We start from the raw sequence: 25,767 nt of genomic DNA, 5'->3' as shown, positions 1-25,767 counted from the left end.
ATGTTGGTGGCCCATTTAACAGATTCGGTGACTATGACCGAGAACAAAATTGTTAGACCGTGAACAAACTCGATGGCCGATGATCGATGAAAAAAAGTCATGTCACATATATTGACATGTAGGATTAATGATTGTCCTATCAAAATTAATTAAAACGCCGCATATTTTTTTTTAATAATGACACATAAACGAATCGCTGTATAGACTGACACATAAAATTTTTGACTTCGCAAATAATAGTAGAATTTTTAACTTCGCAAATAATAATATAGATCTAGTGCTAATCTAAAAATGCATATGCCAGCTTAACTTTGTTCACTATTACCGCTACAAGCATCCTAAGCTTTTGCAACATCACATAAAATATTGTGATTAGAAACAACCATCGTAACTGTTTGATATACATCGATATTAATTAAATTAAAGTTTGGATACTCATCAGTTAATTCAATAATCTTCTCTCCACATGATTTTGTTTCTAATGATTTCCTTTAAGAACTTGATCAATTGTTTTTAAATTGAAAAGCTATTAGGACATTCTGATATGATTATCGTCACTCAAAGGATTAGTAAATGGATAATCCTTGATTCTAGATGGCTCGTGGAGAAAGATGATAGAGTATATGAAACTCTAAGTCCCACAATCAACTTGTAAGCGATCCAAAGAAGAACAAGGCGGTGGAACGTTGATCAAGTGAATCCACGGAGCCAGATGATTAGGTATGTAAAGCCTTATGCCCTAGACTCGACTTAAAACGTTTCAAAGGATCTCTGCAAGCATATAGCTGCGTCAAGTGAGGTGGAATCACCTGATTAACCGAAGAACTTTTAAAGTAACCCAACAAGAGAAAGAAGTTCACAGAGAACACTTCTCTGAATAAAGTTTGATAAAAGGAAAGGTGTATGATCAAAGTGATGATCTACACAGATTTATAAAGAACTTGGAAATAAAGATTTAACAACTCGAAAAAAAGAAATAAATAAATGAAAATTTGAATGACTCTTCAAGTCCATTTCCGCATAATTCTTGAGCTGCTTTTTTGATTGGCCGAATGGACTTTAGAAGCTAACACAATGGGCTGCAGGATGTGAGTCATTACCTCGTTAAAAACCTTGGTTGGAAAAATCATTGGGATAAAACCAACCCAAAGATATAAGAGTATAATGGATCACATCTTCATGTGTTAGTCATCTTAGGCTTGGATTGATACCAAAGTGTTTTGAATATCTTTTTCTTGGATCACAGCTTCATGTTGGCTCCATAGATGAATAAGAAAACTTCCAACAGCTTCTCTTAAGCTTCTTTGTCTTAGATCGAGTCATAAGACCGGCTGACACAAGCAGTGGCTCCTCAGATACAAGCTCTTCTTGTTCCATGTTAATGATCACATCTCCTAAGAGCTCTTAGGTTGATGTTTAGTCACTATGAAACATATTTGCTAAAAAATCATCCACAACTTATGGAGCAATCTACTTACATACATGGTAAAGAAGCAATGTGAGCATGTGTCAGTTGCTTTTGTGACGAACTGGGCAAGTAAGACATTGTTTGTGGAGTTTTCTTGTTTTTGATGCCAGTGAAGCTGAAGGATATGCTCGACTTCAATAGAGAGTTGTATCATTTATTCCTTATTTTTACGCACTCCTATTTTATTATTTAAATAAACTGTTTCTTTGATATCATAATTGATTCGTACCCGAAATGAACAGACCAAGTTACGATGTTTAAGAAAAATATAAAAACTGAATAACTTACAACTTTCAACAAACTGAACAGAGTAGAGACCGAAAAGTATCTGCATATCATAAGGAATTTGTCACTCAAAACAAGGAAAATGGAGTTATCTCTGCATATCATGATGTCATGTATGAATAGGTGCCGAGCAATCAATAAACAATGAATCTTTGTCACAACGGATTGTTTGTTCATAGACGACAAGTTTTTCTTGACTTTGCATATCTACTGCTTCACTTGCAAAGAATTCTCGATCCGTTCAACGAGTTGGTTCGCTGGCAACGCACCCTCCTGCGAGAACCCAAAATGCAAAACTTGTCATGAAAAGTTATGGACTTTCTGGTATACAGAACAAAAAAAAAACAAAACAGCTCTATCTAAATCTGGTTGATACAATTATATGCGTAAACTTACGAAACGGTCCCAGAGTTTTCCATCTTTGAATAAGATGAATGTAGGTAAAGCCTCAATCTGATATTTGTTAGCAAGAGTTGGGTACTTCTCAGTATCTATTTTCACAACTGCAATCTTATCTTTCAGAGTTTCACTCACTTCATTGAGTATAGGTACCATAAGCTGGCATGGACCACACCTGCAGGACACAACTATTGGTGCTGGCTTCATCAGAAATAAAATAATATAACCTGAACCTAACTCACCATGTTGCATAGAAGTCTACCAGTAAAGGTTTATCAGAGTTCTTTAACAAATCATCAAAAGAATTGAACGTTTGCTTCTTTGCGCTAACCTGCATAGAATCATTACCCACGAAACAAAAGAGTGTCAATATGGAAAAGCTTCCAGAGAAAAAGATGAACGAATTTGCCATACTTCTCAACATTACATCAGAACAATCCACTGACAGACTTTGACCAGATAAAGTTTACTGTCACTAAATTCTTAAAGTTTAATGTTAGTATCAGTTGGCTATTGTCAAAAGTACAGAACCATCTACTCTTGTTCCACCGGGAATGAATATCAGTGCACATTTTTGTAATTACAGAAACTGATATGAAGCTATAAACACATAATATCTCACACAATATAGATATTTAAAATCTCACACCATATAAAATCTTGAAGAATTCTCCTTCTGAGCAAATTTATTATTAGCTTAGAACTTATAATCGCAATCTAATGCTGTATATCCTGATTATTACAATATTAAAAACATTAAAATCAAGTGTTTCATTCTCTGTCTTCTTGTTCTAATCGTAATTACACATACTGCTTCTTTCTAAGAAACTAAACATGAAATAAAATAGAATTCGTCCCCAAATCACAGGACTGTTTTGGAAATAGTAAGAAATTCTACATCTCGAATCAAGAAGTGGTGAAAGTGGATGGAGAACTCACAGTGAGCCGGGCAAAGCGAGACGATAACGGCGAGTTAAGCCTCTCGTGGCGGATTCCGAAGCGGCGAATCTGAGACGGTAAGCGCAGTGATGAAAGAGAAGTTAGCATCGACGATGCTGAAATGGAGTTACGTGATTCCGGGGAGAAAAGCGGAGAGGCATAGGAGGAGGGGAGAGAAATCGCCATTGAAGAAGCCGGGAAAACGGTAGTATTAAGTTAAAAGTGGACGGACATTTTGGCATTGGATAACAATCCAATTTGTAAGGAGAAAGAGAAGACGAGGAAAAAAAACAATTCCCGTTAAAAATAAGAGGATGTTTTAATTATACTAGGTTTATACCCGCATACGCAAAAATTTTATTTCATATAATATTTTTAAAAATATGTTTGTGTTAATATATACATATAGTTAGTAATTTGCTTAACTGTTTAGTATTAGTTTATTAAAAACAAAATCTTTATCAAAAAAAATTTCTTTTAAGTTTAGAAGTAGGGTAAATAGAAGAATTATTCTACCATTCTAGAAATTATAAACATGATATGAGTAAAAAATACATAGATAAAAGCTTTATTTTTTAGGTTGTATTGCTTGAAAACAATCTTTACATTATTTACATTGTTACGTACATCTTTACATTCTTTTATAGAACAACATTTGGAAAAAGTGTTCATAGTAAGAATAAGCCAGAAGAAAAAATATTAAGTTAGTATAAAAAAATATTAAAAGATCTTACTTAGACTCATTTGTATGTTTTTTTAACTTGTATTAAATCTTTTTTTGACGTTAACTTATATTAAATCTAAAGTTTGGTGTTCAATATATGTATGATATGTCATGAAGAATTCTGAAACCAAGTCATACCCAATTTCATTCAAACCACATACGACACTTTTGAAGGACTCATAGTTGAGCAAAGCCAAATGTCATTTCAACACAAACCTTCACATAAAGACAACGAAGTCAAACGTTACTCAAGCCAACTTCATTACAAAAGAAACATCGAAAGTTTCAGATACAAAATGTTTATCATCACAGTTGTCTTCCCGAGAGGAGCTGACTTTCCGAGGAGTGGCAACCACAAGTGGAGCTTCCAGAGATTCTCCAACAGCCGGATTGTTTTGTTTTTTTGGTAATGAGAAAACTGCAAAAATCATGATATGTCAGTCAGCGTACCTCCTTCACTTTCATTTGGTATTTTTAAGCGTATAATACTGCTACTGACCGTGCTATAAGCTCATCTGAACTGTGCATATGTATAACAAATGGTTTATAAGAATATGTTCATTAAGGTCCAGTTCAATAAAATGAGCAGAGAACAAACCACAAAGATAAGGGACTGCCAATGGTTTTAGTGAGTCAAGCCGTTCCTTGTACTCTGTGGCATTTGCATCCTGGCCGTCCATGTAAAACTAAGCTTGCACCTAAAGCACCCAGACCCTCCTTACTGTAATACGCTTACACTCATCATTGGAACTCAATGGTATATATAGATCAAAAGTAAAATAATGCATTGCCTCATCGAGCTTCTCAACAAACGCCTTTGGCTTTTGTTGGGTGGATATCTATTCAAACTCAGGTGTCTCTAGCTGTACAATGACCAAAAGAAAACCAAAGCTTTGAGTTTTGAGAAGAATGCCAACTGAGACGATATATAGGTATAGGGAAAAAAAAGTCTATATAGCAACAACAAAACCATGAAGTAGCCGGGATAAGAGATTTATATAAAAGCACACACATTCGCTTTTGTAGCATAAATATAAGATTCAAGATTGTTTTTATCTCAGCCATTCTTCTTTCCCTATCTTTCTTGTTCAAGGCTCTAATTTTATATTAGCTTCAGCAAGAGACTCTTTCGTAAAAGGTGCTACAGGTTCAACCTTTTTTCTAGACTACCTACAAGCCATATATTTAAATAGAATTGGTTAGTATTTATTGATAACAAATCGAGAAAATCTTGGAAACGCTAAGCCAGAATACACACCTGACTGTCTGCTTATTCCGTTTTTTGTTTTTTTTTTTTGTGCTGAGGTCAACCACAGCTGGCTCTTCTGTTGTTATATTCGAAGCAGTCCTGTTTCCAGCATGGGCTTGTAGCTCCTCTTGATTTTCTTGTAAATTCTCGTCAAAGGCATTGCCTGTTGCTGTGGTTGTGTAACTATCACGTTGTTTTTCATAACACGGCATTTCCCCCATGTAGACTGGGAATCGCAATTCCACTTAGTGAAAAATGCAAATAGCCTTGATAGGTGATGACAGATTCCAAGAAGAATATCTGTCCAGATCAAAATCGGATAGCGAGTCCTTGATCTCCTCCTGCCATTTCTCAACATGTTCCTTGTGTATCCTGATCATGTTTGAAATGATATATTCATGGGAATGTAATAACATCGTACATACAAAAAAAGTAAAGGATCTCTTTAAACTCACATGATCATGTGTTCTGAGAAATTAGTTATTGAGTTCCTTGAGCATTGTTTTCCCTGATTTACAGAAGAAGGACACTTGATGAATAGCATAAACTTGATAGGCATATTGAATTCTTCCTGAACTTAAGAAAATGCCTTAACGTAGGGAAATTATCATCACAGCTTACAGTATGCGTGAAGCTATCAATCCTGTTGAGAATTGGAGCAATGTTAAGTTCCATCTCACCAGAAGCAGCAAGTTTTGTATCAGTTTCTTCATTCTATCAAAACGTCAGGCCAAAACTAAAGAAATGAATCCACTACAGATCATCAAGATATTAATGACAAAATTCAAAACCTCAAGAAACGTACATATGGTTTATGCGTTCGGCGATCCTCAATTTCTACTTCCATTTTCAGTGATTATGATGAAGATTTTCGGTGGGCAAAATATGAGGAGGTATTGTTCTAGTTTTCCGAGAGATGAACAACCCAATATGCCACCAAGTCTCTGGCCGGCTTTAAAGTATGAGTCATCTCGTGCTTAATCCACTGCTACCGTGAGTCGTCAGTTTCTGTGAAGCTGCGCTGAAATTAAGCTTGTGGAAATAAAATCGAGAGAACCTAGATCGAAAATCGAAAAACCAGTTCAACCCAGAACTCAGGAAAACATAGAACCAAATACCTTATACTTTGCCGGAAATCCGAAAGTAGATATCAGCAAAAGAAGCATGACGATGGAGAGAGACTGACTTAGCGTAAAAATTGAGAGCTGGGGAGGATGAAGCAAGCCAGAGGACCGCAAAAATTGGGAGAAGTTGAGGAAGAAGAAATTGGGACAGGATTTTCGATGGGTTTAGGCTGAGATGGGAGGTAACGGCAGAAGGCGAGAAGTCTAGAGGGATAGGAAGAGGCGAGATGGGAAAATTGTTTTGTTTTTTTTTTTGGAAGACACGTGTCACTTTCTCCAGTGCTGACGTGTCAAGCAACTGGAGAAAGTTGATTGTCTTTTAATTATTAAATTGTATATCGTATATTATTATATCAACACAAATATTTATTAATAATAAAAAAATAAAAAATTACTAATGAAGCATTGAATCATTGTCTTTCTATTGTACTTTTTCATTTCATTTATAACTGTTAATTTATATAAAGGTTATCATTATACGATTGTGTCTTTTCATTTTATTTTTAATTATATCATTTCATATAATGAACCACTGAACCATTGTGTTTTTTTTATTGTACCTTTTCATATATAACTGTTAATTTATATAAAGGTTATTATTCTAAGGTTGTGTCTTTTCGTTTTATTTATTAATTGTATCATTTCGTATATAACCGCTGATTATCAAAGGTTGCTTCTATGAAAGAACCATTGAATCATTGTATCTTTCTAATTATTATTTGTTTTAATTAATTGTAATTTTTCATGTATAACTGCTAATTTATATAAATGTTATTATTTCATGGTTATGTCTTTTCGTTTTATTTTATTAATTGTAATATTTCATATCTATTCGCTGATTATAAAAGTTGCTTTTATGAATGAACCACTGAACTATTGTGTCTTTCTAATTTATTTTAATTAATTGTACATTTTCATGTATAACTACTAAATTATATAAAATTTATCATTCTACAGTTATGTCTTTTTTGTTTTATTTTATTAATAGTACCATTTCATATATAACCATTGATTATCAAAGATTGCTTCTTTTAATACTTATGTCTTTTCAAGATTATATATATTTTGTTTCATTCTTTATTATTTTTTATTGAAATTTTTTTATAATGATCTCTTAATTTAAAAAAAAACACCTTATATATTAACTTATAATAGATAAACTTCAAATAAACTTAAAATTCTTTTATCATAAAATTATTCATTTGTAAGCAATTGTTACCGAAATGGTGTTACAAGAAAGATTTTTTATTAGATGTTAGCTATGAATAAAGAAAAACTTCAAAATGAAAGATGAAAGATCTGCTCATTTCCCAAGAAAATATTTTTGGAACAAAAGCTAAAAAATTTGGACTAAACAAAAAAATTGTAATTCTCTTGGAAATTATTTTACTAATCTTAAAAAGCAACATACTATTTTTTCTTATGTTTTTTTTAGTTCTATTTTAATTATTTTTTAGTTCTATTTAGCTATGAATAAAGAAGATCTTAAATTGGAGGGTCTCACATCCTCTCAATATCCAGAAAATGTTTTTAGAAAAAATTCAAAATATTAGGACTAAACGGAAAAATGAGAATTCTTTGACAAGTTTATCACTAATTTTAGAAGTCAACATAATCTTCTTTCCTAGGAGCTTATTAGTTATATTTTAAAATCTGATTTTTAATATATCATTAAATATGCAAGTGTAGCACTACTTTTGGTTATACTATAATAGTTATATTATTTATTTGACACATAAAAAATGATATACCAAACTATTATGGAGATAAAGATGCACTTTCTAAAGTAGATAATACAATTAATAGATTTGGATGTGAACTGAAAAAAGAAGACAAAAAGAAGCTAATTTATATGAAAGTGATGAAGATTTTAGTCTTGAAAATAAGAAAATAAAAAATCACAAAAAAAATTCAAGGCAAAAGAAAAGGCTAGGAAGAACAAAAGAAAACCTAAATCTATGAAGAAAATAAAGATATAAATAACTATGAATGAACTATTTTATCTTTTTTTATTAATTTTTATGTGTATAATAGTTATTAATATGAAAAAGTTATCATTATTATGAAGTTGTGTCTTTTTGTTTATTTTTTTTAATTATATATTTCTGTTAAAAACTACGAATGAACCATTATGCCATTCCATTAATAATTTTTAAATTGTAATTTTATATATGTATATAACTGCTTGCTATGGTTGTGTATTTTATTTTGTTATTAGTATATGTGTTGTTTATTTAGTTAATCTATGATTACATTTTAGTGAGAAATGAATGTTGGAGATTTAAGTGTTACCTTTTTTTGAGTGAACCATTGCAACTATTGATTTTATGGTTATTTCTCTAAACATTGATTCTAGAGATTATAGTTATTTTACCAACCATTGCAACTCTTGAATATATATTATTTACTAAACATTGCAACTATTGAGTTTAAGGTTATTTTACCAAACATTGCACCTATTGAGTTAATAGTTAATAAACCATTGCAACTGTTGAAATTATGCTTCTTCTAAACTATTGCAACTATTAATTTGTACCCTTGAAATTCTATAAAATAAAAACTATGAGTGGACCATCGTGTTTTTCTGTTTATTTTTTTTATTTTTAATTAATTATATATTTTTGTGTATAACTGCTAATTTATTCAATGATTACAATTCTACATATGTGTTTTTCGTTTAATTTTATTAACTGTACCATTTGGTACATAACCACTGATTATTAAAGTTTATTTCTTTTAATGCTTATTTCTTTTCAAGATTGTATATATTTTGTTACATTCTTTATTATTTTTTTATTGATTGTTTTTTAATAATGCTCTATAATTTTGAAAAACAACACCTTATACACAAATTTTTTGTTGAAAAAGCTCAAATTAACTTAATTCTAATTTTTACTAAAATGGTGTTAGATTTTTTTTTTTAGTATATGGTTAGCCATGAATAAAGAGAAACTTGAAGTGGAACGTGAAAGATCTGCTCATTCTCCAAGAAAATATATTTGGAACAAAAGCCAAATAATTTGGACTAAAACTGGTAATTCTTTTGGCAATTATAGTACTAATATTAAAAGGAAATATAATATTTTTCCTATGAGTTTTTAATCCTATTTTAAAATTTGTTTTAAATTATATTCAGCTATAGATAAATTAGAGGGTGTCACATCCGCTCAATATCCAGAAAAATAGTTTTGGAAGAAAATTCAAAAAATTAAGACTAAACAGAAAAATGATAATTCTTTTGGCTAGTGTATCACTAATTTTAGAAGGAAACATCATCTTTTGTCCTATAATTTTATTAGTTATATTTTCAAATCTGATTTTAAAATTTATTTTATTATTAAATATGCAAGTGTAGCACTATTTTGGTTATACTATAATAGTTATATAATTTATTTGACATAGAAAACATAATATACCAAACTATAATGAGGATTAAAGATGTACTTTCTAAAATAGATAATGCAACTAATAGGTTTAGATGTGAAGTAAAAAAACAAAGACAAAGAAGAAGCCAATTTATGTGAAAGTGATGAATATTTTAGTCTTGAAAATAAGAAAATGAAAAATCACAAAAAAGTTTCAAGATAAAAGAAAAGGCTAGGAAGAACCAAACAAAAACCTAAATATGTGAAGAAAATAATGATATGAAAAGCTATGAATGAACCATTTTTTCTTTGTATTATTATTATTTTTAAATTAATAGTAATTTTTGTGTATAACAGTTATTAATATGAAAGGTATCATTATTATAAAGTTGTGTCTTTTTCGTTTGTTTTTTTTAATTATACATTTCTGTGAAAAACTACGAATGAACCGTTGTGTCTTTTATTAAATATACTTTTAACTGTATATATTTTTTATATAACTTCTAGCCATTGTATGGTTATGTCTTTTGGTTTTTTATTTGTATATGTGTTGTTTATTTAGTGAATCTATGATTACTTTTTAATAGGAAATGAATGTTGGAGATTTAAATGTTATGGTTGTTTTGGTGAACAATTGCAACTATTGATGGTTATTTTACTAGACATTGCAATTATGGAGATTATGGTCATTTTATCAACCATTGCAACTCTTGAGTTTATAGGTATTTACTAAACATTGTAACTTCTAAAATTAAAGTTAATTTATCAATCATTGCACTTTTTGAGTTAATGGTTATTGAGTAATGATTATTTTACTAGACATTGCAATTCTAGAGATTATAGTCATTTTATCAACCATTGTAACTCTTGAGTATATAGTTATCTACTAAACATTGCAACCCTTGAAATTAAGGTTAATTTATCAACCATTACATCTCTTGAGTTAATAGTTATTAAACGATTGCAATTGTTAAAAATTTAAACAATTTATTTTTCAATATTGAAGCATTGCATCTTTTCAAAATAAAGACATGATTACTTATTAAAGATGCACAACTTTTCATTAAGAAGTATAGACACAGTTTTTGTTTTTGTTTTTATTTAGAGATGGGTAAACATTCTATTTATCAAGCATACAATTTACTTGTTCAACACCATAAGTTAAAGTATTTATTATAGTTACAAATTTTTCTAATACTATTGGCATAAGATCTACAAGTTCAATATTCTTAAACAAAGAAGGTTTTATCTATTCAATAATATGATCAAATTGAGTTATTCTGTATTGGCTTTATCATTTTTTAAAATTTACTCTTGAATGATGTAATTAAAACTTGGCTGATAATGTTTATATTGTAATTGTGTTATTAATTATGTAAAAGTTAATATAAAATTGATATAATATAATTTTAAAAATATATTGCTTGCAGGAAAGTAAAAAAAATCAATGAACACTTGAAATTAAATAGAATAAAAAATGTTCTCCCAACAACAATCTTTGATTAACAGTATGTCACTTAAATTATATATTTATAAAAATATACTTTTGGAATGTTAATTTACATATATTAATTAAAATTTTATTTTGAATAGATGGTGATTTTCAACCAATATCAAACGATAGCATTATCTCAAAAAAAGTTAGAATAGTGAGTATTTTTATTGCTAGTCATAATATTATAACTGTTTTTAAATATATTAGAACTAATAATATTAAAAATTTAAAATAAAAGGATGAAGACCACGAAAAAAGGAACCAAATAATAATAGCTTAATGCAATGTCCCTGATTGTCATGTTTGGGTTTGGTCATTAGAATGTACTGAACAGATGCAGTTAGTAAATGACAATTGTTCTCAATTTATTTTAAACAAAGTTGTGTTTTACTCCCTACTGCTTGTGAGCCTCCACCATTATTAGTTAAGCTTTTAAGTGAGTCTTTGTTCTCCGATATATAAGAGCATATAATTCTATCATAGTTTTTACTTCTATGTGTGCATAAATTGATTATTCTGTTCAAAATACACATGGGATGTATTGTTTCAAGGTCCATGGTGAAAATTATCATCTTATTGGGTCTGTACTACCATATGATGGTAAGCCACCAAACTTCTCTCAAATGTATATTTTTGATATAGCTAATGTGTTAAAAAAGCGCTAAATATCACACAATTAAGAATTTTTTAAGCCAATATAATATGTCCAATGCTATATGATGTTATAAATTCAAGACAATTTTAGGTTTCCGAAAGATAATGTTAATTTAAATATATCAAAATTATTTCTAATAGTTTAAAATCCAAATATTTTCCATATTTTTTACAGATCATGACAAATTTGAATTTTTTATTTTTTTTTTGTCTACAGTCTAAGTACCTAAAAAGTTCGACAAGCCAAACTGGTGGTACTGAATTTACATAACTAATATCTTGAGGGTAGACTTGAGCACTTGAATTTTTTCGCGTGGGATGTGCGAAATAGAGAAAAAACTAAACCTGTTCTTCATCTTCACAATCTCCTCCAAATATAGATCAAATGCTGACCAGTCATCGGGTGTAGACACCATCTTCACCACCTCCAAACAGTCTATTGCAAAAGCTACAGAAGTCTTTTGATTTTCCAGCATACAATGCATAGCCCATATAAGGGCTTCCAGTTCTACATGTAGGGGAGTTAGGTTCCGCCTTACATTTTGTGCACCTATTACGGTTTCCTGAGTCCCTTCTTTAAAATAATACCAGCCTAGACCAGCAACTAAGTATGTTTCCTTCCAAGATCCATCAATATAACACCACCAGCCATTGTGAAGAACTGGTATCAAGTGGTCTGTAATTTTGCCAGGATGTGAGTGTATTAATTCCTGTTCGGAGCTTTGAGCCTCCTCCCATAGAGCCGCTTCAGTTTCTGCTATCTTTAAGGTCACTTGTGGACCCATATCTATATTTGAATACATTTTCTCATTCCGTGCCTTCCAAATATACCACACAATCTAGGGAAATTGTGTAGAATTCATATCTTTTGGGATTCTCCAAAATAGATGATCAAAGTTTGAATAAACCGATGGCATGGAGAATATGCCGGGGGTGTGGGTATCTGCGATAATGCCCATGTTTGTATGGCAGCGGGACATTCAAAAAGAATATGATTGATCGTTTCTTCCTCCACTCTACACCGTGCACATTGTGTATCACACTGAATTCCTCGAGTGATTAACCTAATCGATATTGAGAGACAGCCAGATATTGCTTGCCAAATAAAATGTCTTAACTTTGGGGAACATTTCAGTTTCCAGGTAAAGGCCTGTAGTGCCCTGATGTCTGGCCCATATACCTCCTCTCTCTCTCTCTCTCTCTCTCTCTCTCTCTCTCTCTCTCTCTCTCTCTCTCTCTCTCTCTCTCTCTCTCTCTCTCTCTCTCTCTCTCTCTTGCAGAGTGTTCAATTTGGTATCCTGATTTTACCGTATATTTTCTGGTCTTTGTGAAATGTCAGACCAGACAGTCCGGTCTGTAAGATCTACTAATGGGCATACCTTTAATAGTTTCCACATCTTTTGGGTCAATAATTGCCGTTATTAGTCCCAGGTTCCAAGAGTTTGTCACAGGATCAATCAAATGATTAACCATAAGTTTTGGGTACTAATTATAACCCTTACAAATGGCTGATCTCGGGCGAGAAGAAGGTATCCAAGGATCATTCCATACTGAGATAGAACACCCTGATTCAATTTTTTTATTAGCCCTTTAATAACCAGAGATCTAGCCGAGATTATGCTTCGCCATCTATAGGATGGTGAATAAGACCGTACCGAGTCTAAAGGACTAGTACTCCTGAAGTATCATCCCTTAAATACTCATGCGAAGAGAGACTCAGGTCTATCAATTAGAATTTCTACTAGAATTTTATTCTCTTTGTTGGGAGATTTAACATTTCATATCATGATAATGTTAAAAACTTCTCATTGTAAAAAATATCTATCAACAATTGAGTCTTATCGATAAAATTGATCATGTTGGTTATAATCATTGTTTAACTTCTTCTTAATGTCAATTTTATAATTGTCTTTTATATGGATATATATCTTGAGTTTTACATTGTTACATTAATTGTAAACTATAAACTCAAATATAAATGTCTTGTATGATTTCGCTCATCTTTGTATCTTTATATTGTTGAAAGTCATATCTATTTAATTTTTATAATAGTAGTTATTTTTTCAAAAAATTGGATATTTATATCTAAGTATCATCATTTTTTATTATATGTATGTTTACTTATAAATATTTAAAATAATTAAGAGTTAAATATACCTTATTTCTCCTGCGATTTCGCTGGGGCTCGAGACCTAGTATTAATAATATTAATATGATTACTTTAATAGAACGTAATAATAAAAATGGAGATAGATGTGTACCAAAGCGGGAGAGAGAGATTTTGTATTTGATTTTTTGGTGTATCTTACAATGGACGAGTGCATACTATATATAGAAGAAAATCAGACAAATATTACTGTAAGAGACAAGTAAATGGGCTCCATCATCAAATTTTTACGCAAAGTTTGACTATAGTAAAGGTAAAAAGAGTACAACCTCACATTCTCCCCCTCGAGTGACTAGACTTTGTGAAAAGGTCTGCAGCATTGTCAGATGATCGAACATATTTCACTTCAATTTATTTATTCTTCTCAAGCTCTTGGGTATATGAGAAAAACTTCGGTGGAATATGTCTAGTCCTGTCACTTTTGATATATCCTTCCTTTGTTTGGGCAACACATGCAGCATTATCCTCATATAAGATGGTCGGTTCTGTACTAACACAAAGTCCACTACTTGATTTGATATGCTTCCTCATTGATCTAAGCCATACACTTTCTCTACTTGCCTCGTGAAGGGAAATGATTTCAGCATGGTTTGAGGAAGTAGCCACAAGTGTTTGTTTCTGAGAGCGCCATGATATAGCAGTTCCCCCGACTGTGAAAACGTATCCAGTTTGTGAACGGGCTTTGTGAGTATCAGATAGATACACTGCATCAGCAAAGCCAATCATTTGTCCATTTGAGCTTTTAGGATAAAATAATCCTAAATCAACTGTCCATTGAAGATAACGAAAAACATGTTTAATTCCGTTCCAATGTCTCTGTGTAGGAGATGAGCTGAATCTAGCCAAAAGGTTAATGGCAAATGATATATCAGGTTAAATTCAATTTACGAGATACAAAAGAGCTCCAATTGCACTTAAATATGGTACTTCAGGACCGAGTAAGTCTTCATTTTCTTCATGTGGTCGGAAAGGATCCTTTTTAACACTAAGTGATCTAACGACCATAGGAGTACTAAGAGGAATTGCTTTATCCATGTTTTAACACTCTTTTTGTGTATGTAGATTGATGTACAAATATAACTTTTTGGGAATGCTCAATTTGTAAACCGAGAAAATACTTTGTCTGTCCGAGATCTTTCATCTCAAATTCTCCTTTTAAGTAATCCGATGCTACCTGTATTTCCTCTTTAGTTCCAATAATGTTTAGATCATCAACATATACCGCAATAATTACAAATCTGGATATTGCTTTCTTGATAAAAACACATGGGCATATAGGATTGTTCACATATCCTTCTTTTGTTAAGTGCTCACTAAGACAATTATACTACATGCGTCCAGACTGCTTTAATCCATATAATGATCTTTGCAATTTTATTGCACATAACTCTTTTGGTTTGGAAGTTAATGCTTTTGGCATCTTAAATCCTTCAGGAATTCTCATATAAATATTATTATCTAATGATCCATATATGTATGCTGTAACGACGTCCATAAGATGCATCTCCAGATTTTCATTAGCCGCTAGACTCATTAAAAATCTGAATGTGATCGCATCCATAACTGAAGAGTATGTTTCCTCGTAATCGATCCCAGGTCTTTGAGAAAAACCCTGAGCTACGAGGCAAGCCTTGTATCTCATAACCTCGTTTTTCTCATTTCGTTTCCAAACAAAAACTCATTTGTATCCTACTGGTCTTACAGCTTTCGGTGTGAGTACAATTGGTCCGAATACTTCTCGTTTATTAAGTGAATCATGTTCGACTTGAATTGCACTTTTCCATTTTATCCAGTCATGTCTCTTTTGACATTCTAATACAGACTTAGGTTCTGGATCTTCAGTCTCTTCTTCTACTTCCTTTGATACAATGTATGAGAAAACATCATCAACATCACCCATATCATTTCAATTCCATATCTTTCCATTATGAATGTAGTTAATAGAAATCTCATGATTTTCTTCAAATTCATAATGTTCGACATTATTTTCTGATTCATGATTTGTTTCTTCTGGAACATATTCTATTATTTTAGGATCATTATGTTTCTCAACTTCCTACCGTTTTCTAGGATTTTTGTCTTTGGAACCAAGAGGTCTACCACGCTTCAAACATGTTCTAGCCTCACGTGTATTATCTGCTTTTTCGCGTTCTTGTGGTATTTCTACACGAGCAGGAACATTTGCGGCTGGTATATGTGATTTTGTCACCGTTTTGGTATCCACAAATGCATCAGGTAGTTGATTAGTTATGCTTTGTAAATGCATAATTCGTCGAAATTCTAGTTCTGAATGTTTAGAAGGGGGATCAAGGTGTAACAGAGATGGTACACTCCATTTGATATCTCTTTCTATATTTTTGTTTTCTCCCCCTAGAACCACGAATACTTTTCATCAAAATGAAAATCTGCCAACCGTGCCGTAAAGACTTCACCAGTTTGCGGTTCTAAGTATTGTATGATTGATGGAGAATCATAACCAACATATATCCATAACCTTCTTTGTGGTCCCATCTTTGTACGTTGTGGTAGTGCTATTGGTACATATACCGCACAACCAAAGATTCTTAGATGGGAAATATTTGGTTCTCGACCAAATGCCAACTGTAATGGGGAATATTTATGATAGCACTTGGCCTTACCCGAATAAGCGTTTCTACATGAAAAATAGCATGTCCCCATACAGAGGTCGGGAGTTTTGATCTCATGATCAATGGTCTTGCAATAAGTTGCAAACGTTTTATTAATGATTCTGCCAAACCATTCTGTGTGTGAACATGAGCTACAGGATGTTCAACCTCGATTCCAGTTACCATACAATAATCATCAAATGCATGGGATGTAAATTCACCAGTGTTGTCTAGTCTAACTCTCTTTATTGAATAATCAGGGAATTGAGCTCCTAGTTTGATTATTTGAGTTAGAAATCTCGCAAATGCCATATTTCGAGATGATAATAGAGAAACATGTGACCATCTACTTGACGCGTCAATCATTACCATAAAATTGTAGAATGGTCCACATGGTGGATGTATAGGTCCACTAATATCGCCTTAAATCCGTTCAAGGAATTTTGATAACTCTTTATCAATTTTTGTTGGCGATGGTCTTATGATCAATTTTCCGAGAGAGCATGCAGCACATGTCATTCCTTTTCCTTGACAAATATTCTGGATTTTCAATGAATGTCCATGTCAATGTTCTATGATTTTTTGCATCATAGTGGTGCCTAGATGACCAAGACGATCATGCCATAGTGTGAAATCTTCAGAATTTTTCTTGATCACAAGGTTTGATTATATCACATTTATGTATATATGATGTAAATCAGAAGGGAGTTCTGGTAACTTTTCTAATACATGTCTTTTTCCCGATTTTTCAGAAGTTATGTACATATATTTGTTCCCATATTCAGTTGCAAACTGAGTATCAAAACATTGAAGATATATATCTTTAAAACTCAACAAATTACTTTTTGAATTTGGAGAAAATAGTGCATGATTTATCGAGAACTTTGTCCCATTAGGTAATGCAAAATTAGCCTTACCAGTCCCTTCAATCAGATCTGCAGGACCTGATATTGTGTTGACAACAATTTTTGCCGTTCTCAAATCCGAGAAATATCTTCTATATTTCAGAATAGTGTGTGTTGTTCCACTATCTGGTATACACATATCTTTAGTATATGTCTTGGATGAAGTTTTGTTTGTATCGTAATCCATTTTTGTAATAAACAAAAATAATTAATAATAATAAAATATTTTTATTCATAAAGCAAATATCATGCAATAATTATACATTAATAAGAAAATATCACACAATAATTATACATAATTAGGTAATGCAAAGCAACATTAATTATACATTATATTTTACATAAGCAACAATTATTTATGGCACATTTGTTGGAACTTCAAGAGTCACATGATGGATATTTCAGGCTTCCGTAAGGGCAGTTTCGTCAAAATCATCTGCAAAGTCAGACGCATCGAGGTGCGTTGTACCCTCAAATGCTCCCCAAGAGTGACTTCCTTTCCCTTGCCTTTGGCGGATTGTTTGTACAATGTACAAAGATGTGCAGGAGTACGACACACACGAGACCAATGTCCCTTGGTACCGCATCGGAAACAAGCATCCTCTCGTTTCTGTGAGATACTTTCTTGGTGTTCTTTTCCCTTTGGGGGTTGTTCAGAACAAGTCCACTAGAATGACTTCTTATACTGTGGGCTGTAGTTTCTCCCATGTCCACGGTAGTTTCGACGGCCACGTCCTCGAGATGCTTTGTTCTCTTTAATTAGATTCTTAACATCCAATGCGTTCGCTTCAGGGAACGCTTTAGATCCAGTAGGTCGTGTCATGTGATTCTTAATAAGGAGCTCGTTATTCTTCTCAGCTATCAATAGTGCCACAATCAAATCCAAAAATTTGGTATACCCACGCAACCGGTATTGTTGTTGCAGAGTGATGTGGTTTTTATGGAATGTGGTGTATGTTTTTTCTCAAGCATTTGAGACTCCGTAATGGTTTAACCACAATACCTTAATTTAGCTACAATTCATAACACTGCGAAATTGTAGTTCATCACTTTGTCAAAGTCTTGAAACCTCAGATTTTGCCACTCATCCCGAGCTAGTGGAAGTGTTATGTTCTTTTGATGATCGAAACGATCCTTAAGGGACTTCCAAAGCTCTTGGAGATCTCTCATGTATGTGTAATCATAGATGATACTTTCATCTAGGTGTCTTCTAGGAAGATCACCAATTTTGCTTTTTTTTTTTGGGCCGTTGAGGTATTCTTCTCTTTGATGGTTTCCGTTAAACCCAGAGATTCGAGGTGAAGTTCAATGTTGGTGGTCCAAGATATGTAATTAGCACCAGTGATGTCTAAAGCCGGGAATTGGAGCTTCTCAACGTTTGCCATTGGATTTTCAAAGAAAATAAGGTAAAATCAGACTAATAATTTAAACAAAAAATAATTTACTAGTTTATATATATATATATCTCTATAATTATACATTGGTGGTATAAATATATTTATAATTATAGTAGAAAAGTTAATTTAAAAATAAATATATGGTGACTATATCATCTATATTAAAACAGTAAATAAATATACAATGGTAACTTAAGTCATCCATAGGAGCATGGTAAATAAATGTATGGTGACTGAGTCATCCATATTAAAACAATAAATAAATAAATTATGGTGACTTAAAATCTATATAAGCATAATAATTAAACAGTGCGAGTAAATAAATATATGGTGACAGAATCATCCATATGAAATAAGATAAATTATTTAGGCGGTTGAACCGTCCATTATGGTGCGTTAAGCAACCATGATAAAAAAACAATAAATAATGAAAGCAGTAAATAATAATGGGGCGGCAGTGCTGCACTCCAATTATAATAATTATATAATTAAAATTATAAAGTATAGATGTAGACTTGATCGTGCTGATAACATGTTTTAATTATATCGTATATCGTATAATATATCAGCATAAATATGTGAATAATATCAATATGGTTATTATTAAAATGTAATAAGAAAAATGGAGATAGATGTGTACCAAAGAGGGAGAGAGAGATTTTGTCTTTGATTTTTTGGTGCGTCTTACAATGGACGAGTGCGTGCTATATATAAAAGAAAATCAGACAAATATTACTGTAAGAGATAAGTAAACGGGCTCCATCATCAAATTCTTACACAAAGTTTTGACTTTGCAACAGATGAGAATTTATTGAAAAATTAGGATTTCTAACAACAAAAGAAAAATCTCTAGATGATAATTTTTGCAAGTTTACCCTTAACTAGCAAAAATACATGTCAAACCTACGAAATTGAACTTAAATTGTAATAGAACTGCGACAAAAAAAAAACTTGTAAGAGAACTGTGTGTATGTGGTTTTAAGAGCTTTTACGGTTACATATATATAATAGAGTTTTACATTTTAATTTTTGTAAAAGATTTTTGACTTTTCGTTGTAAGGACTTCAGTTTGATATATAATATAAAATCTTTGTATCTCAGACTAGTTATAATGGTTGTCTATTCAACTGCTGAATCTCCACAATGAAGTGTTGAATAAAAATAAAAAATGATGTGGATTCATAATTATTGAATCTTTTTAACAAGCGTGAAAAAAAAATGTGGGTATTCTCATGACACTTGGTAAGCTTTAATTTTTTGACAAAAATAATCAAATAATAATATATAGATAATGACATGTGTTCAATTCTTATTGGTTGCTGAGATTCTTGATATTTTTTTTCCCAAATCATTCGAGATCAATTATTTTATAGAAAAATATATTCGATTTATTTTTTATACCAAAATTCATCATTTTTCAAGCTCTATAAATAGAGACTTGTTTCACTTCATTTGGACATAGAAAAAAAAATATTTTTTTACTATATTTAGTCTCCAAAAACTCTTGTTTATTTCTTTACTCGTCTTTTTAGTGGAATGGATCCGAATAATACTTTTAGCTTCCAAAACTCTTCTAATTATCCATTTAACTATCCTTATAAGTTATTTTGTAAACCCTTATAAGTAATTTTATAAACCCTTATAAGTTATCTTATAAATCCTTATAAGTAATTTTATAAACTCTTATTAGTTATTTTATAAACTCTTATAAGTTGTCTTATCCAACATTGTTATCCAATCTTTATTCAATTAGTGCTAGATCCGAGTTGCATGATTCAAAAATGTATATCACGAATTGCAAGCAGATCTGGTCAAACACATATGGACAAAATTTGAAATGTTCCATAATTAAAGAGATGTTAAAGTCTTTGTGTGTGATTTAAGAATTTTTATTGTTTGTGAGTTAAACCTATTGTAATAATTAAGTTATATGTGTGTTTATGTAGTTATGTCGTCTGCTTATTCATGTATTGTATTGTATTTTAAGCTTTTCATAATTTTACTTGTTTTAATGATTAAAAATATTTAAAATGTAAAATAAAAAGAAATATTTTTCAAATTTTTTAAAAAAATTTAAGTATTTAATTTAATTTTATTAAAAATTAATTTTATTTCTATTATATATAAAAATATAAAGTAAAAATAGTGGGGGTAGAGTGTTGAATTTTTTATTAAACAAAACCATTGTAAAATATAAAAGTTGAATTGTGTGTTGAATGATTAGGTGGAAGAGAGAGAAGATGATGTGGAGTGTTGAATGAGAAAAAAAAAGGTGTTGAAAAAGAAAACTATTGTACATACTATGTACTACATAGTCTCACAAGGTGACACATCACCACCTACTATTTCGACACATCAGCCAAAGTATATATTTTCTATTTATCTTTTGTATTCACGTGTGTATTAAACTTGATTACTATTACTAAACATTCAAATATCACATTAAGTATTTTCTTAATTTAAGCTCTTATTAAAACATTGATGTTCCCAAATCCCAAATTTGACTATTCGAAAGGGCCACTTCCACTTTCTCTATAAGAACACGCTTCTTTGACTGTATTTTGGCAACAGTCCAACAACCGAGAATTTCAGAACTCTCTGCTTGAAAAAGAATGGAGTTGGCCGCAAAACTCATTCACGCTCTAATTTGCACTATGTAAACCTGTATTTCTTGGCCAGTGGAAACAAAAATGTATCTCATCCATAGAAAACGACCAGTATGACAGTAAACATACGTTGTGTTCGACACACTTTGTTGTGGTGAAGACAATTTAGAAGGTTTGGTTGTCATTTAAAAAGCCGTTGAAGCTGGTGGTTGTCGCTAATTGTTGTCAGCTATCTTACATCATCTTAATATCATCTATCATCCATTCCTCTTTAATTGAGCCACGTCATCCCTCTTTCTCCGTTGGTGAAACTATTAATTGATCTTGTGTCATGGCTTTTGCTTTTGCTATGATTTTTGGAGTCTTTGTAGGTTCACATTTTCTTCAATAAAAAAATTATTGTGTTCTCACAGAAGTTTTTTATTAAAGAAAACTTAAAATCCTTTATCACAATCTTAAGCATATATTTAGATAGAGCTAACTCCACAAAAGCATGAATTTATAAACCTGTAGGCAATATATAAAATAAATACAACAAATTTTTGTCGTATGAATGAAAAGATTCACTCTTTTATTAAGAAATTCATCTACCAATGATTCTAAACTTGAAAAACCACAATTATGAATCGTTGTCTTTTGAGCAACTGAGCTTGGAGTTGAACGTTGGATCTGACTCCACCTATACAAAGAAAACAAAGTATAAACATGATGTGTGCATTCCCTTGATGTTGATAATTATCGATGCGGTTTATAGAATATGTAAAGAAATGAGGATGTAAGTATATAACTTTAAGATTTTTTTTCTAAACCAATCTTTAAATTGATGTTTAAAAATCGTTAAATTCTATGGGCCTTGACTGTTATTGCTGTTGGACTTTCTATTGGCTCTGCACACACTGACTGATCTCGATATTGAATCTGAAATCCACTGCATCAATAAGACTGGTGCTGCGTCTATTGAGTGTATGAAGATTGTGATTCAAAACCAGGCTTAGATGTAGCCTTGCAGATGCTCAAAGTTGACAGGCTTTCTGATTCCCACTAGAGTATTGGTGACTGTTTAGGCAAGACAATCGAGGATGGCGAGTTCCTTTCTCTGTGGAGAGGACTCAGAGGAAACACTGCTTATGTTATCTGTTACTTTTGAGTCATAATCAACTCAAGTTGGTTAGGTTTTACTTTTTTTTGGTCATCTGGTTATAGATAAAATCTATGAACGTGAAACTTAAACGATCATATGCTAACTTTGTTAAATCTATTAGCATGTGATCGATGATTGACATAAACAAAATAATAAAAAAATTCGATAAGTTATGCATATATAGTTCATCTGATTGTGATTGTGGAATATTGTGGTTGTGAAACTTATTAAATCTGTGTTTGTGTTTGTGTTTGACTGCAAGTATAAAAAAAAGAAAGCCTAATACAGAAAGAAGAAAAGACAAGGAAGTAGATAAATGTGTCATCTAAGATGTAGGATATTGAAACATTGTGATGGAAAGATAAAAAGAATTTGTTGGAGAAAAGGATAAGAAGGATTTATGAGCATGTGCGTTTTTTGTATGGTTTCATTGCCAAATTTTAGAATCAGATTACCACACCGACGAACACACAAATACGCAAGGGAAAATGACGATAAATCTATTTTATTTTTGGTGGTGTTATGTATATAATAATTTAAAATTTATCTATGATCTTTAGAGTTATATGAATAAAAAAGTTTTTTTTGATTAAAAAACTTGGTGGAATTTTAAATTGAATTTAAAATCTAAAGTATGGCCAAATCTTAGGTGATTTTTTAGTAAACTATAGGAAATGTAACAACAACAGAAACACTACAGAATATAAGTTTCAAATGTTAAATAACAGATGTTAGAAAATTGGTAGAAAAAGAGAAAATTGGTAGAAAAAGAGCCTGCGTGACTACGCTGGGTATTTTTCTAGTAATTATAACAAATGACCAGCGCGCCATCATAATTTGCAAAAATGACCAAGCGTGTGAAATGATACTGTACATTTTTTTAATACACTTTCATCCCTACATATCTATAGGAGTAGCTATAACATAGGGAGACATTATGTCAGATTCGATGGAATAAAATATGCATTTTTTATTTATGACATAAATTGTTACCACTGTTCAATGCTAACACCTCTGCGGACAAATTTTTCATACGGCGTGTTTCTTTCGAAAAACCGAGCCGACGTTTTATTAAGAGACCATTTCATACACATATATCTAAACCGGCGAATGTTCAGTACTCATTTTAATCAAATTGTAATTTTGTAATACAGCGAAGATAGAACCGTCGTTGCCAATGAAGAATTTTCGCCGCCGGAGAAGAACCTGTCAGCAAAAAGGTTAACTGCTACCACAAATCCAAAGCGATTAACAACATTCTTAGCGCCTTAGACGACAATGAGTGTATATCTATCTGAATTTGGTTGCACACTGGTATAGTCACCATGCCTTCTCCATCATTGATCAAATTAGTTTCTTTTCTGGTTTTTTTGTAAGGAAAAACAACTTCCTATTCAACTGCTTCAACAAACGATGATCCTATTAGATTGATGCTAACATATATAATAGTGTGTATCTAACTGAATTACTCTTATAATTCTATTGTTACTGCTAACAATACATATAAAGTGTTATATGTTTATAGCGCACTAATTACAAAAATAACACATTTAACAATCTAGATAATTCATTATTGTTATCAATCTAACATATTTTTTACCTAGTTAAGTAATTATAAGATTAGACGTTAATTTATATATAAAGTGCTAAGTATATCAATAACATCTTTAATCATCTATATAACTCATTATTGTTATCAATCTAACATATTTTTTACCTAGTAAATTATAATGTTAGAAGTTAATTTATATGTAACATGCTGAGAATATCAATAATATCTTTAATGATCTATATAACTCATTATTGTTATCAATCTAACATTATCTTTATCGTGTAAAACATAATGTTATATCTAAATTTATATGTTTATATATGATATAATAACTGGCAATCTATAAAAAAAATATATAATTTGTTATTATAATGTATATGACACGTCTGGGAAAAACATTTGTGTAGCTGTGATTTCCTGCACAAAGATATTGCCTACTCTACTTCTTTAGCCAACCTACCCAAAATCATGGTATCTATTGTTGAAAACACCTGCATTACGTGGCACCTTATAAATTATACGCTGCCGTGTCAGACACTTTTGTTCAAGTTGGGAAGAAATATCTGGGAGTAACATCGTCTTTGCCGATGACTATTGACACATTAAGCTCAGTTCTCGGTGGACACTTGGTCATTCTCCCAAATTCGTCTTCAATTTGGTATATTGAGGTAGTTGACTCTATAATATATCATAATTTAACAAATTTGATGATTATGATGACGATGACATATTATAGTAAAGATTAAATACATTTTCGTAGATTTAACCTGCATTTTTGTTAGTTGAAAGTTTTTTTTTGTGCAGAAAATCTTAAAAAGTAAATTTTTATTATTTTTAAAATTCTTTTGATGGACAACTCATAACTTCAATTTTGGTTAAAAGCTATTTATATATGTTACTCAGTCAATTTAAAAGCTATCATGTATATTAATTGAAAGTAAAAGAAGATAAAGTTTTTAATTTGCATTCCAATGCCACTAAAAAATTAAAAATTTAAATCTCATTATATATATTAATTAAAAACATTTAAATGAAAAATTTATCTATTCTCATCACGTGTTTGTTTTTTCAAATCATAAAAAATCAACTGCTAATAGAGTAAAGGCAAAATGAAAGCTAGCTACACAAACTATACTCCATCACATGGCTACACATGCAAACTATATTAATGCATCACTAACTACACGAACCATATGATCTACATAACGACATGTATGAATTAACAAAAATTATGTGATTAACATCAAATGTATATTAGGAGTTGACGAAACAGTGTACTGGAGGAAGGATTCCGGCACACTATAAATTCATGTATCAAGAACTATATGACTATATAATTAATGTACCCTGAACTACATGATGTATAATTAATGTATCCAGAACTATACGACAATGTTATATGTAGCTGAATACAATACCAATTGACAATGCTATATATAAAAAATAACCTGGACATATAAACCACAAAAACAAAACTAAAATTCAGTTGATATGAGTTTGACAATGATATACATAAAGAGTAACAAAGAACCCATTTACGAACATTAGAGCTGATCCTACAACAATCATCAATTCAAAATGTAAATGAAGTCAAGAAGTCTCACCATTTATAGATTCGTAAACCGATGAAACTCATTCAGGAATCACAACGAACACTTGGTGGACAAAGG

General features: G+C 31.3%; 2 protein-coding genes across 4 annotated transcripts; both read right to left on the bottom strand.

Annotated features, from left to right (window-relative positions):
- Positions 1–1,716: 1,716 nt before the first annotated feature.
- On the bottom strand, positions 1,717–3,393 carry LOC18012429 (thioredoxin Y2, chloroplastic). The gene is made up of 4 exons (XM_006395927.2): positions 3,092–3,393; positions 2,395–2,483; positions 2,150–2,327; positions 1,717–2,026 (listed from the first exon to the last, which is right to left on the bottom strand). Exons 1-4 carry the CDS (start codon positions 3,275–3,277, stop codon positions 1,961–1,963), a joined length of 519 nt encoding a protein of 172 aa, XP_006395989.1. The 5' UTR covers positions 3,278–3,393; the 3' UTR covers positions 1,717–1,960.
- A 1,700-nt stretch (positions 3,394–5,093) lies between these two features.
- LOC112083539 lies at positions 5,094–6,402 on the bottom strand. 3 transcript variants are annotated; one of them, XM_024151701.1, is made up of 5 exons: positions 6,183–6,402; positions 5,870–6,080; positions 5,686–5,778; positions 5,520–5,572; positions 5,094–5,436 (listed from the first exon to the last, which is right to left on the bottom strand). In XM_024151701.1, exons 2-5 carry the CDS (start codon positions 5,909–5,911, stop codon positions 5,310–5,312), a joined length of 315 nt encoding a protein of 104 aa, XP_024007469.1. In that variant the 5' UTR covers positions 5,912–6,080; positions 6,183–6,402; the 3' UTR covers positions 5,094–5,309. The 3 variants fall into 3 exon arrangements, with proteins under 3 accessions (XP_024007469.1, XP_024007471.1, XP_024007470.1); XM_024151703.1 differs by having other exon boundaries at positions 5,870–6,072; positions 6,183–6,395; XM_024151702.1 differs by having other exon boundaries at positions 5,870–6,085; positions 6,183–6,385.
- Positions 6,403–25,767: the final 19,365 nt, after the last annotated feature.

The sequence above is a fragment of the Eutrema salsugineum genome, unplaced genomic scaffold, assembly GCF_000478725.1.
Source record: "Eutrema salsugineum unplaced genomic scaffold, Eutsalg1_0 scaffold_6, whole genome shotgun sequence".
In the NCBI taxonomy this organism is placed as follows: domain Eukaryota; kingdom Viridiplantae; phylum Streptophyta; class Magnoliopsida; order Brassicales; family Brassicaceae; genus Eutrema; species Eutrema salsugineum.
The sequence above is the reverse complement of the archived record's forward strand: the minus strand, read 5'-3'. Positions and strand labels throughout refer to the sequence as shown.